Raw genomic sequence first — 14,754 nt, forward strand, 5'->3', positions numbered from 1 at the left:
AAAAAGAAATTCTGGAGCTGGAAAGTATAATTGAAATGAAAAATTTATTAGAGAGATTCAAAGGAGATTTAAGCAGACAAAAGACTCAGTGAACTTGAAGATAGGACAATGGATAGACCCTGATTGCTTGGTTTGCAAAAGGGATTCACTGAGGTGAGTTGTCATTGACTGAACGTATTTCAAACAAGTTCTGGTGGTATATTAGTTTTCTATTGTATGTAACAATATTACCACAAATGTAGTGGTTTAAAACAACACATATTTATTATCTTATTATTTCTGTGGTCAAGAATCCAAGAACAGCTTTTCTGAGCCATGTACTTAGAGTCTCAGAGGGCTGCAATCAAGGTGTGGGCCAGCTTCTCATCTGGAGGCTCGATAGGGGAAGGATCTGCTTCTCCACTTGCCTGGTTGTTAGTAGCAATCAGTTCCTTTTGGTTGTTTGACTGAGAGCCTCATTTTCTTGCTGGCTGTCAGCTGGAGCTCAGCCCTCAGTGACTAGATGACACTTGTAGTTCCTTGCCACATGGAGTCGTCCAATATGGCCACTTGCTTCCTCACAGCTAGAAAGGGAGAGACTCCAGCAAGATGAACCTTACAGTCTTATGTAATGTAATTACATAATCACTTACATATAATCACATATCTCCCATCACCTACGCATATACTATTGGTTAGAAGCAAGTCACATGTCCCACCTACAAGTAAGAGAGGTGGAATACACAAGGGCGTGAACACCAGGAGATAGGAATCATGGAAGCCAGCTGTCAGTGGCCAGTCTGTCTACTACAGGTGGCTACTTGTTACCATGGCTCTACCATGGCTCAACCTTTTCCTAAGTTTATGGGTGTACAGCAACTGGAGTCTCTTACACTGCTGTTCGCAATGCAGTGGTAAACTTTGAGAAATGGTTTGGCAGCTTCTTGAAAAGTTAAAGACTTACCATATGACCCAGCCATTCCACTGCCAGATATTACTCAAGATAAATGTAAACAAACTCACATAAAGACTTGTATATGAATGTTCAGAGCAGCTTTATTCATAAAACCCCCAATGGAAACAACCCAAATGTTCATCAAAAGGTGAGTGGATTGACAAAATGAGATATATCCATACAATGGACTATTTCTCAGCAATAAAAAAGGAACATACTAGTGATATACACAACTAAGTGAATGACTCTCAGGATGTTATGCTGAGAGAAAGAAGCCAGACCAAAAATGTACTTCCTGTATGGTTCCATTTATATAAAATTCTAGAAACCCAAATTAATCTATAGTGCTACAAAGCAGATCCGTTGTTGCCTGGAGTGAGGGATAGATGGTCTACAAAGGGGCACTTGGAAACTTGTGGGGGTGATGAAAATGTTCTGTATCTTAATAGTGGTGGTAATTCACAGGTGTACACATCCATCACACTCATCGAATTGTATGCTTTAAAAGAATGTAGTTATTGAACATAAATTATACCTCAATAAATTTGATTAAGAATAAGAATTAAATGAAAGAATCAGAGACATGAAACTAGACACTTGGAAGAGAAAGTAATGTTGATACTGAGTATAGGTGATTTTAAACATAATTCGCCAATTTACCATTGTCATCTCTCTCGTGCATTAGCTAAAAAAAAAATAGAGCTACATGAAACACTTCAGATACTAATTCTTTTCAAGGTGATAATCAGTTTGCTTTAAATACAACAAAGGGGTCATTTATCACTAAAAATTACTAGAGATGTAAAACATTTGTCATACCTGTTGATTATCTTATTTACTTTTTAAACTGCCTGTTTGTGAACTTTGCCAATTTTTCTATTAGCTTGTTCTTCCCGGTTCTTCTGTTTGTTTACATGCCTCCTCAGCCTGGGAGCTCACTGGAGACAAGGACTGAATCTCTTCTCTTTCTTTACCTCAGCCCAGCAGTGTTTGGTATTTCGTTCATGAAATGTTTGCTAAAATTGAATTGATCTTAATTCATTCTCATACACTTTGGAGAATTTAACTTTATTACTTCCGTTTTACAGATGAGGAACGCAAGATGCAGAGACTGAATAATTTGCAGTCACACAACTAAACGGCAGAATTGGGACTGTAATCCAGGCCTTCTGATTTTAAACCATGGGTTTATTGAAATTGTATTCCATCCCCTCCATTGATGTTTGCCTGGGCCCTGTCTTCTTCAGGATATCAACTGAGTATTTTAAATGAATTTAAAGTTAGCAAAGCTCACCCTCCGCTACGCGCATGCGTCCCTTCCTTTGCCCATGGTAGGAAAAAAAGACCCCGCCTCCTTTCGCTTTGCTCATCTTTTGGCCCCTGCGACTCGCCATCGCCCGTGGGAAGGCGTTCACTGGTTGAAGTGATGGCGACTGGGGCCGCGGATTCGCAAGCGCGATTCGGTCAGTCTGTGAAGGGGCTTCTCACGGAGAAGGTGAACACCTGTGGTACTGACGTGATCGCGCTCACCAAGCAGGTGCTGAAGGGCTCCCGGAGCTCCGAGGTGAGCTGGGAGTGGACTCTCCGGGCTTAATACCGGGAGACTCGACTTCCATAGCCGTGGGAAGAGGGTCGTGTTGCATCCTGGGAATTGTAGTCCGTGAACTAGTGGCGAAGGGAGAAGACCTCGTTCCGGAGGGCGCGTGTTGCATTCTGGGGTGTGTAGTCTCTGGGTAGGACTAGCGGTCCTGTGAGCCGGGGGGCAATGGAGGCGGTGGGGGAAGAAACGAAATGATGGGAATCGGTGCTTCAAAGCAGAGATCGCCGCAGACGACGGATGAGATAGTGGTCCTAACGAGTTCCCCATTTGTTTCTCAGAGTTGTCTCTAGTGAAGATCTGTCTCTTTCGGCCCCTAAATTCCGCGTGGTTTTGCCCTCAACATTCCAGATTCCTTCCACACTTTTATGCATCGTCTGTCCACAGATTTATTCTTTTCTGACTTGTCTTTCTGGCCACATTCTTGGTTTTCTGTTTCTTAGATTAGTTTTCTCCTTTGCCGTGATTTTCCCCTCATCATCCTCTGGCTGATTCCGTGTATGGGATTATTTGATAGCTTGTCACACCAGCAAGCTTTATATGTGTACACTGTCTCTCTCCAAAAAAGGACCTATCCATTGTATCCTGAGGTATTCACCCAAGTGAAATGAAAATATATGTCCACACAAAGATTTGAACATGTTCATAGCACATTTATCCATAATAGCACCAAACTGGAGACAATCCAGATGCCCACGAGGCAGGTGATTGGACAAACAAAATGGGTCTAATGACCCAGGCTTTCAACTTCTAGGTTTTAACCAGGAGAAAAGAAAACATATACATCATTTTGTTACATAAACCAGCCATGCACATAATGTGTCATCTAAGATGTCCAGGTTTGGAGTCTTTAAAGTGGAAAACATCTTGAATACACTTGTAAAACAGTCTGGGGACAGAGTCTTTAGATTTCTATGACTTTCTCCTGTAGGCCCATTGTCTTGCTCATAATTAACTCAGTAGCAGTATATCTTAGCTACTTATTTTCAAGAAGTATTTTTGATTTTCAAGTTAGTTTTCATAACAGTAGCACCTCTTTCTCTCCCACTCTTTTTTTACTCATGTTTCATCATTTATTTCATTGTTACGTAGTTGCATTAGCAAACATAATGTTTGCAAGCCTTCACATTTGTATATGAATGTTCAAAGCAGCTTTATTTATATTAGTTTAAGGTCCAGTAGAATTATCCTTACAAAATTAGCTTTCATGTTATGTCCTTAGCTTCTATCGATAGTGGCTGCAAGAAACAGCTGAATGAAAAAGTGTTTGCGGGACTTCCCTGGTGGCCCAGTGGGTAAGAATCTGCCTGCCAATGCAGGGAACACGGGTTTGAGCCCTGGTCCGGGAAGATCCCACATGCCACGGAGCAACTAAGCCCGTGTGCCACAACTACTGAGCCTGTGCTCTAGAGCCTGCGAGCCACAATTACTGGGCCCACATGCCACAACTACTGAAGCCTGTGTGCCTAGAGCCCATGCTCCACAACAAGAGAAGCCATCACAATGAGAAGCCCACACACCACAACGAAGAGTAGCCCCCGCTCGCTGCAACGAGAGAAAGTCCGTGCGCAGCAACAAAGACCCAACGCAGCCAAAAATAAATAAATTAATTAATTAAAAAAACCCAAAAAGTGTTTGCGTTTACCATAATACTATTGTTGAAGTCACTGATCTGATGATCCCAGATATGCTTTGTATGAGGTCTACATGGTATACTCATTTTAGGATTCAGTATCAGAGGAAAGTTTATCTTTTTTGAAGAATTGTTGTGTTGCCTTTTTCCAAATAAGAATTACGCAACTTATTGTGTTTCACTTTTTGCCTTGGTTGCACAGAAGTTGCTTTGTCAGTTTTAGTGGTAGACATACCTGCTTCCTTCTCCTTTTCATGATTTTTAGATTCTATTTCAGCTTTTCAAAAAAAAATGTGTGTGTTTTATGTCGTTTAATTCATTAAGTCTTCACAATCACTAATAAAGGAGGTACTTTTCTTACAGAGAGGAATTTCACTTGTCCAGGGTCCCACAGTAGCTAGGAAGGGGTAGAGCTAGGATTCAAACCTAGGCAGACAGGTTCTAAGCCCATACTCTATGATGTCACTTCTCACGGCCGCTAGCTGGATGAAGTGGCCAAAAAGCCACAGTGCCACCATTGACTGCCCTGATATGGCTTGCTGCTTCCCGTTCCTGCTCCTCGTGTATTTTTCATGAGGGCTTCTTCTGTAGTAGATTTAGACAGGGTGCTCAGTAAGTGGTGTGGATTGAGTTAAGTTGAAGCCAGTCCAACTTTCTGGGACAGAGTTGACACATATCTCAAGTCTAAACTTTTTCTTTTTTACTGGATCTCTTACATGACACTTACCACATACCATATTGTATTTTTCTGTAGTTATGTATTTTTGCCATTTCCTTTACTAGACTCTGAGGTTATGGGAGTGTCTTACTGATTTTCAATCCTTCTTAGCCCACAGAGCATTGCTTCTCTCTTCAGCAGTCTCCAGATAGCTATTTTGTATGAGAAACTGACAATTTCCATGTGTAAAACACTCATTTCACAGCATCCACTTAACACATATTTACAGAGTGTCTGCTATGTGCCAGGAACTGTTCTAGGTACAAAGGAGACGTTGGTACACAAATGTGCCAGGTACTGTTCTAGGTACAAGGGAGACGTTGGTACACAAAACTAAGTCCCTGTACTTAGAAGACTTCCATTTTAGTGAAGAGACAGACAAAAAAATGAAACACAAAAAAGGTGGTAGTAAATGCTATGAAGAAAAATAAAGCTGGGACTAGAGAGTGCTGAAAGGGTTTTCCCTAAATAGGGTGGTCAGGGAAGGGCTCTCTGAGGAGGTAGCATTCGAGCAGATGCTTGAATGAAGTGAGGGAGCAAACCATATGGACATCTGGAGGCAGAGAGTTCCACGTCGAGGACATGGCAAATGCAGAGGCCTTGAGATGGGAATGTACGTAAGGAATGCAGGGAGGCTGGTGTGACTGGAGCACAAAGTGAGGAAATCATACCAACTTATGTCCATGGCACAAAGAATGCTTGTGCCTAATACGCTCCTCTTGTGCACACCTGCGCTTCTGCTCCTCCAGGTGAATTGTGTGCTTGGTAAGGGTTCATTGTGGTTTTTTCCTAAGCCTGTGTAAGGCACTTGTGCTTGCTATTGCAACTACATTGTTTCATGGGATGATGTGGGAAATGATGAAATATGAGTGCAGAAAAAAAGAGGGTTGCTGTTGCTATGAAAACTAAGTTGAAAATTAGCAATACTTGTTGAAGAGAAGTACCAAGACAAACTGTTATTGAGTTAATTATGAGCAAGACAGTGGTCCAAGCCTGGGAGGAAGTTCACTGAAATCTAAAAAGATTCTGTACTCAGGTGGTTTTACAGGTGTATTTAAGATGTTCCACTTTAAGGAAACTGAAACTGGAAATCTTAGGTGATACGTTACGTGTGTGGTTGGTTTATGTAAGAAAATGATGCACAATGTCAATGACTTCATCTGTCATCACAGAAAAGGCCTTGGCCCTACATTCCAACAGCCCCTGCATTCCAGGCCATCACAGGTCCCGTCAAGCCTATCTTCTAAATACCTCTCAAGCCCCCCGTGCCCCCTTTTTTAACTGCCACTTCTGTGGTTCAGGTCACTCTCATTGCTCGCCTGGAATACTGCAGTGTTCTCCTAACCTGTCTCTCTGCCTTTAGTCCCCTGTCTAGTCCATCCTGTTTACCACATTCTAAAACAGTAAATCTGATCATGCCACTTTTTTGTAACATTATATTACTTCGGAATTCTAAACAGCAGCCGTTAGGTCTCAGAAGTCACTTCTTTTAGGAAGCCTTCCCTGAGCACCTAGCCAGTAATGGGTTAATCACTCCTGCCCCCCCACCCCCCGAACTCCCAGGGCATTCAGTGCTTCCCCCTCAGCACTTACCACAAGGTATTGTAGTACCTTTGTCTTCTTTGTCATCCCAGCCTGTGAGCCCTGTAAGGATGGGGGCTATGTCTCTTACTGGCTCATAAGCGCTTAGTAACTATTTGTTGACTGAATGAGGAAGATTCTGTTAGAACTCTTTCTTTTCTGCCATCGGTTTGTCAGTCACCATCCATAGGAGTTTGGAGTTTGTCACTTAAAAGTGGCCACAAGGAGGGAACAGGAACTCTCATACCTGGTGGGTGGGAATGCAAAATGGTATAACCTTAATGGGGGGTGGGTGGCAATATGTAGCAAAAATAAAACCCTCTGATCCAGCAGTCACAATCAAGATTCTGAGTCTATCCAAAGACATGATGGCAAAAAGATACAAAGAACTATGAGGTATTTTTTTGTAGCACTACTTCCAATAGCAAAAGACTGGAAACAGCCCCAAAGTCTATAGCGGAGGACTGGTTGAATAACCTTATGAGACATCTATTCAGTGGAGTGCTCAGCAGCCCTGGAAGAACAAGGTGGAGATTCAGTATATACTGCTGCAGATCCATCTCAGTAGATATTATCAAGTGAAAAGAGCAGGGTGCAGAAGAGCGCATATGGTAGGTTACATTTTATGTAAAGGGGGCAGAATATATACATATGTCCATTGTTTGTAAAGGAACAATGGAAAGATAAACCAAAAACTAATTTAAAAAATATTTATGCATAGGGGAGAGATACCGGGGAGGGGAAGAGGCTGGATAGGTCTTATTTTATTGTTTTGCCTTTAGAAACATGTAAAGTTTTATTTTTTTATTTTTATTTTGTACTTTTATTTATTTTTATTTATTTATTTTTGGCTGCGTTGGGTCTTTGTTGCCCTGCGCGGGCTTTCTCTACTTGTGGCGAGCGGGGGCTACTCTTGGTTGCGGTGTGCGTGCTTCTCTTTGTGGTGGCTTCTCTTGTTGCAGAGCACGGGCTCTAGGCACGTGGGCTTCCGTAGTTGTGGCATGAGGGCTCAGTAGTTGTGGTGCACGGGCTTAGTTGCTCCACAGCATGTGGGATCTTCCCAGACCAGGGCTCAAACCCATGTCCCCTGCATTGTCAGGTGGATTCTTGTTTTTGTTTTTTGTTTTTGTTTTTGCGGTACGCGGGCCTCTTACTGTTGTGGCCTCTCCCATTGCGGAGCACAGGCTCAGCGGCCATGGCTCACGGGCCCGGCTGCTCCATGGCAGGTGGGATCTTCCCGGACCGGGGCATGAACCCATGTCCCCTGCATTGGCAGGCGGACTCTCAACCACTGCGCCACTAGGGGAGCCCTGTCAGGTGGATTCTTAACCACTGTGCCACCAGGGAAGTCCCAAGTTGTGTTAATTTTTAAAGTTAAAAAGAAAAATAAATAAAAGTTGCTGTGAGGGAAGGAATCTGGAGGCTGGAATAGTGCTGGTGTCCTGGTTAATTTGAAGTCATCTGTCCCCCTTTCACCAGAATCTCTCTGACCCAAGGGAACAGGGAGGGTTGGTAGGACACACATAACAGTAGCTCCCTTTACATGGTTGGACTGCATGTCTCCCAGGAACAGGGTGCCACAGGAGGCCAGAAACCTCTGTTGATCTCTTCTTGCCTCTCTGTGAGGAGGCAGATCTGCTGAGCACAGGCCACCCAGCTGAAACAGAGCTCACTCAGCCTTTTTCTCTTGGCCTCAGGGCCCAGCTATCAGGGAACTCATCAAAGTCTGCTGCCGCACTTCTTTCTTTCTCTTCCCCAGCTCCATCTGGCCATCATTTACACGGTGGTTTCCCACTTGAAAGCCCAAGCTTCTCCCCAGGCCTTTTTACCCCCTCTGTGTCTCTCATTCCATTTCTCAACAGCTACCTTCCTTCTGTCCTTTAAAGCCCTATCCTAACTCCTGCCCTCTCACTCCTCTCAAACCACCCCAAATCTCAAGTTTGCCTTTAAAGAATCAGAAGTTAGGTTCTCACCGGGCTTGTGGAGCCAGAGTTTGTTTTCGCAGACTTTGCCTCTCAGCACTTGATTAATAAACTCAGCAGTTATGGAGGACTTGATTTCTCAGGCTGTGGCCTTCAGAACAGATGTCGAGCCCATGCCAGAACTGCCGTAGTGACAATGAAATGGATTTTCAACATGACCAAATGGGAAATTATCCTCCTTTACATTTGGAGGGTTTATATTTGTATGGGGTGGGGGGGTGGGCACGGAGAAAGGGTGGTGGTATAACAGCTGCAGAGAGATTACAGGAAGTTTGGAAGTTTTGATTATTACCATTTTATTTTTGTCTTCCAGCTGCTAGGTCAGGCTGCTCGAAACATGGTACTACAGGAAGATGCCATCTTACACTCAGAAGATGTAAGAAACAATTTCTATTATGATTTGGGTTTTATATGCACAGTTTGTTTGGCTTCAGGGAAGTGGAATGTTCTATTTCTCTGTTTTTCTTTTTTTTTAATGCAGAGTTTAAGAAAAATGGCAATAATAACAACACATCTTCAATACCAGTGAGTATTCCCTCGCCAGTGCCTACTGTACTTATTAAGCAATCGTTTTCTGCAGGCTGTTTCTTGTGGCCTTTGTGTTTCAGCACATTTTCCTGTGGAGGCAGGAGCTGGGAGTAAAGGAGGGGTTAGTCAAGGATGTGTTCCCTCTGGAAGAGATGCTTGAGACTGCATAAGAATTTGGGGTATGGAGTGTGATCAGAGTGGGCACCACCTTTGTGAACCTCTCTGATAATTTGAGGGCTTCTCAGAAGGAGAGACTGCAAACCCCATAAGGGCAGGGCCCATCCAGGACTACACACATGCACAGCGCTTGGCACCCAGTAGGCACTTAACCAGTATCTGTCCACTGTCTGTGCCTGAGGTCTTTCCTGGAGCATCTGCACCTTCCCTGGAGAATCAAGTATAACTATGTTCTTTATCTTACATTCCCATATATAACCCAACCCTAACTACATATAAATCATCCAGGAGATTTTGAAATATAGAGACCCCTTTTGGACAAAATTATAATTTAATTAACTTGTCATCTTATTTCATTTTGCTTTTTATTTTATGTAGTTGACATTATACTTATGTATCTGTTAGAAATATCTGACTGGGAATTTAACTCTTGATATCTAAATAGCTAAATACTCATTTTTTGGGGTGTGTACATATCAGGTATGTGACCGTTTGGCTCCACATACCCAGACTGAATTTGAGCCATACTTGTAGTTTGTTAGACCACATCCCTCACTCTGATAGAATATTATTACATCTTTAGGTTTAGAATCATCTTTTCAGCAACTCTGCACTCAGATATTGAACCTCTGTTCAATAGCACAATCTTAGGATAGGATGGACAGAAATATAAAATGTGACAAGCTGGAAATTTGTTCTGCCTATATATACATATCTGACCAAAAATAACTTTTACTAGTTCGCTGCATTTTCTTATGTTTATTTTCCTCTTTCCTTTTCTGATTTAGGCAAGAAGCTATTCAGAAGAAGTAAGTAACCCCAAAGGTAGAGGAGTGGGGGGCCAACTAACTGTAGCAGGCTGGGGGGAATTATGCTGCTGGGCCTAGGATCAGTACAAAACTCTGGTTCACAGAGGCCCTTAAGTTGCCATGTGTTCTAGGATAGCTCATTGGGAATATAAAGAATATTTCAAAGGCATGCAGTAAGTCAATTCACTGCTAGCAAAGGCTTTCTAAAAGTTATAGAGTGTAGAGACCAACTCTGAGGGTAGGAAACTTTTTACATTGATAATATTCATTAAGTAAAGTAAATGTGCTAAAGTCATTGAACAGCTTTGTTTTTGTTTTAAGTGGATTAAATCTGTCCCTTGCAATGTTGTTTACACTACTAGTTGGCTTTACAGATCTTTTCTTCATAGTTTAAACATGTCTGGGACCCTAGTGGACCAATAGAAATTTTGATTTAGTTCAACAGAACTATGCATATAATATACTTTGTGCAAATCATTTGCACAGTGAGATGTCCTTTTTTTTTTTAACATTGATCGCATTTTTTTTTTTTTTTTCAGTATCTAGTCCTCCATTTTTTCTAGGGAGAACGTATGAAATTGGACTTGCAGGGACAGGAAACCATTGCATACAAAGAATGTAGAGGAATACCCCTATCTCTGCATCCAACCATGGATGTGACCCCATCAATAGCCCCCACATTTAAAGCCCAAAGAAAGTACTATTGCATAGAGAGGGTTGCTATGACAACGAGATGCTCATTCTAGATAAACCTTTTTCTCTATTCTAATTTGTAGTGTTGAGCAGTCATCAAACCTACAGGACCAGTTAAATCATCTGTTGAAGTAGAACGTGTTATGAGAGGGCAAAAGCACTTTGCCTGACACTGAGGAGGAAATATCTTACATAACCACTGTGCTATGGGTTTGATTTTCCATTTTCTTCTCCAAAAGTTAAGTTAGAGTAAGATCCGTGATGATGAACAGTTTCTCCTGAAAGGAAGTTAAGTGATTGAATTTTTTTTTTCTTTTTTTTGGCGGTACGCGGGCCTCTCACTGTTGTGGCCTCTCCCGTTGTGGAGCACAGGCTCCAGACGCGCAGGCTGAGCGGCCATGGCTCACGGGCCTAGCTGCTCCGCGGCATGTGGGATCTTCCCGGTCTGGGGCACGAACCCGTGTCCCCTGAATCGGCAGGCAGGCTCTCAACCACTGCGCCACCAGGGAAGTCCCTAAGTGATTGAATTTTGAAAGCACTTATTGAATCAAACCAACCCATGCTCTTACTGAATTTTTAAGTTGCTCTGTTAATTTGATATTAAAGCAAAATTAAAAGATGTCTTAGTTTTTCTCATAGAACTTTAATATGTCAAAAGCCATATTGTCTAAATGTGTTTCTTAAGCAAATACTGAGTAGTGTTTTAAATTCAGACTTAAGAGCTTCTATTGTGAATGTATAAGAATGATTAATACTGTTTTTAAAGACTTTTTTCTTTTAATCATACATTCAGGAAATATTTTAATTTCATGGTCACAGAATGGTGATTAAGTAATACCTGTTGTTTTCTTTTCTTTTCTAGTAACTAAGAGGAGATAGTTATTTTATTTGTTGTAGCAAATTCCTACATGAAAATTAGGCAAATGGTATCATATCTGGCCAGCTGCAACCTCCTGCCTTGACCTTCATTCCTAGGGTTTCTTTGTTGTTGTGACTCTTGATTAAGTGGCCTTGGGTTCATTTTGTAATTTTGCTAGTCATCAGCAAATTCACTTGTATGACATTACTGTCAAGTGAGAATGCAGTTGAGTTACTGTGATTCCGGTATAGGGTTGTGCCATGTAGAAAACCTTACGTTTATTGACATTTACCTATGTTCATTGAATTTATCTCATTAAATGTCATTACCGTTGTCTGTTGTCAAGTCTGAATGTCTATGCTTTATTTGAATTTAAAATGGGACTTCCAGCCTGTTTTAGCTCAGTTCTTAATTCACTAAGGTACTGGGAGAAAGCTGACATAAGAAAATGGTGTTTTTACTGAAAGAAAAAAGGCAAATATGAGTCCAATTTAATTCATATTCTATATCATCAAGTTGACTAATCATATCAGATTACATTTATTCCTCATTTTATATATATATACATTAACTTAAAGTAAAAAAACAGTATGAAGGAATTCACTTATACATTCATTCTATAAATGTTTATTACAATTATTAAGTATAAACAGGCTCAACTTACCTTAAAAAGAAGGCTTGCAAACTTACAGCAATTGTCATATTAGTAGTAAAACATTTGATGTTACTATCACAGTTTCTATTCAACATTTTGCTGGAAGCCACACCTGGTGCAGAAATTAAAATTAAATGTAACTGGGGCTTCCCTGGTGGCGCAGTGGTTGAGAGTCCGCCTGCTGATGCAGGGGACACGGGTTCGTGCCCCGGTCCGGGAAGATCCCACATGCCGCGGAGCGGCTGGGCCTGTGAGCCATGGCCGCTGAGCCTGCGCGTCCAGAGCCTGTGCTCCGCAGCGGGAGAGGCCACAACAGTGAGAGGCCCCCGTAACGCAAAAAAAAAAAAAAAAAAATTAAACATTACTGTTAGCAAGGAAGAGACAAAATTGTTATCATACAGAAGGATTATCTACTTAGAAAATCCAAGGACTGATTTTTTTAAAAAGTCACCAGTTTAGAAAACAAAACAAAGTTTAACCATCCAAGTATACACAAAGCAAAGAAATATTTAAGATGAAAAACAATTAAACTATGGTCTATGTTTTCTTCCTCATGCTGGAACAAATATTAAAGAAGCAGTGACTGCTTATGTTATATCTGATAAAATAAATTTCACAATCAAAATTTGAATGGTAAATAAAGATGAAATTTACATTAAATAATGAAAACATAGTAGTACTGATTTAGTCATTTTAAAGAACATAATGCCAAAATACATGAAAGAAAAGTAGACAGAAATGTGAGAGCAGGCAGAAATGTATACATACTTTGATAGTTTGTTTCTTATAGAAATAGGTTAATATGGAGACAAAAGATACTTCTCTAAAATAACATCTGTGTTGTAGAGGATATGTTGGAGGATAATTTCAAAATAATGAAAATTCAAATCTATGCAAGCAAATTTATGTGATGATACCCAAGCAGTACTATAAAGAAAAAAATCATGCTTTAAATATCTATATTAGGGATAAGGCATAAGTAAATGTTTTCTTTTTCTTTTTTTAAGGAGTTTGTGGTTAGAATTTAGAAAGAAAACAAAAGAAATCAAAGTGGAATAAGAAAACCAAGCATGAATGACAAAAATTAGAAAAATATATGAAACCATTAATTGGTTCTTACAGATTAAATTGGTAAAATGTCAGCTCAATCGTAAAAGTACAAATTAGTACATTTATAATTGAATAGGAGATATATAAAATAAATCAATTAGATTTGAAAAGAGAGATCTGTCAGCTTGATGCTAAAAATTTAATTACTAGTATCAAAATATCTGGCTCCTTATAATGATATAATATGATAAAACTGACATTTAAAAGAGAATATGTCCAGACTGGTTATGAGAAATAATCCATAAATTGTCAGAAATAACCAATTAAAATGTCATCTGCTTGTGATGGCTGTCCTGAGACTTTTCCAAAGTATCAAATAACAAATCATTTCCATATACTCCCAAAGTATAGAAGATGATAGCAAGATACCCAGTTCCTTTGCTGAAGTAAATGTAATTTTCATTAAAAAAAGTAAAAAGCAATATAATATAAAGACATTTAGGAGATTCTTATTTATGAACATAGATGCAAAAATCCTAATAAAATCTCAGAAAATTGAATAGAGAAATATTTGGAAGAACTGCTAACATAATTCTAGAGTTACAAAGTTCATATAACAGCTGCAGAACACATTACATTAATAAAAAACAATAAAATCATACATCACTGTAATATACACCAAAAAGGCATCTGAAAAAGTTCAATGTCTATTTCTAATTAAACTTAAAAAAAAACTCTCTAAAAGTATGTTTTAGAAGAAAGAATAATAGAACCCCAGAATATTAGAGCTGTATGGGGCCTCACAAGTGATTAAATTCTAGCCTCATGTTTTATAGATGAAAAACATAGCCAGGGAGATTAAATGACTTACCCAAGGTCACTGAACTTGATGGTAGGTCTTCTGACTACTAGTCTAGCTTGCTATTATCTGTTACTTTTCTTATAAATAGAAACAAGGGTGCTTCCTGTCATTTCTAGTATTTAGCATCATAAAAAAGAAAAGGAAGTAATTGAATCCAATCCATTTATCCCTGCTACTTCATCTCTGGTAAGTAACCAGTTGGTCATCTAGCTTCTGCTTGAATACTTCTAATGTTTGGAGAATCCTTTACTTAGTGGTGGTGGCCATTTTGGAAAGCTGTGCTTGAAAGATGGTTTTGTGTACTGAACCAAAAATCTGCCTTTCTGGACCATCCTGGAATTGTCAGACCAGTAGCTTCCAAGGTGGGATGTGTGGAGGTATGCACAAGGCCATCCTTTGAGGTAAGGGAAGAAAATATCTGTGTGTATTTATTTTTTATCTTAAAAAGAGAAAATTAGCTTTTTGCTAATATTTAAAATATGGCTTGATATGAGATATCTGACTTGGCCTACATAGCATACCTATCATTTAGCAGGGGTGATATTAAAAACAAAAAATTCTGTGGCTGAAGCACTGACCAATCAGAATGAATGATGGTCACAAGCAGTCTGGTCCAAAATCAGCCCTGCACACTAGATACCTGAGGGAAAACTGGGAGTAACTAAATGTAAGTTGA

General features: G+C 40.2%; 1 protein-coding gene across 1 annotated transcript; it reads left to right on the forward strand.

The window, feature by feature from the left end:
• The first annotated feature begins 2,308 nt into the window (after positions 1-2,308).
• Positions 2,309-11,844, forward strand: BORCS7 (BLOC-1 related complex subunit 7). Its single transcript, XM_060125708.1, has 5 exons — positions 2,309-2,498; positions 8,759-8,821; positions 8,927-8,970; positions 9,939-9,959; positions 10,736-11,844. The coding sequence occupies exons 1-5, from the start codon at positions 2,361-2,363 to the stop codon at positions 10,785-10,787; spliced, it is 318 nt and encodes a 105-aa protein (XP_059981691.1). The 5' UTR covers positions 2,309-2,360; the 3' UTR covers positions 10,788-11,844.
• Positions 11,845-14,754: the final 2,910 nt, after the last annotated feature.

This window comes from Lagenorhynchus albirostris, chromosome 16 (genome assembly GCF_949774975.1).
Source record: "Lagenorhynchus albirostris chromosome 16, mLagAlb1.1, whole genome shotgun sequence".
In the NCBI taxonomy this organism is placed as follows: domain Eukaryota; kingdom Metazoa; phylum Chordata; class Mammalia; order Artiodactyla; family Delphinidae; genus Lagenorhynchus; species Lagenorhynchus albirostris.

Coding starts and splice junctions, on each gene's coding strand:
- BORCS7 (XM_060125708.1), top strand. CDS start 2,361: ATGGCGACTGGGGCCGCGGATTCGCAAGCGCGATTCGGTCAGTCTGTG. Junction 2,499..8,758: donor AGGGCTCCCGGAGCTCCGAG/GTGAGCTGGGAG, acceptor TTTGTCTTCCAG/CTGCTAGGTCAGGCTGCTCG. Junction 9,960..10,735: donor CAAGAAGCTATTCAGAAGAA/GTAAGTAACCCC, acceptor TCTAATTTGTAG/TGTTGAGCAGTCATCAAACC.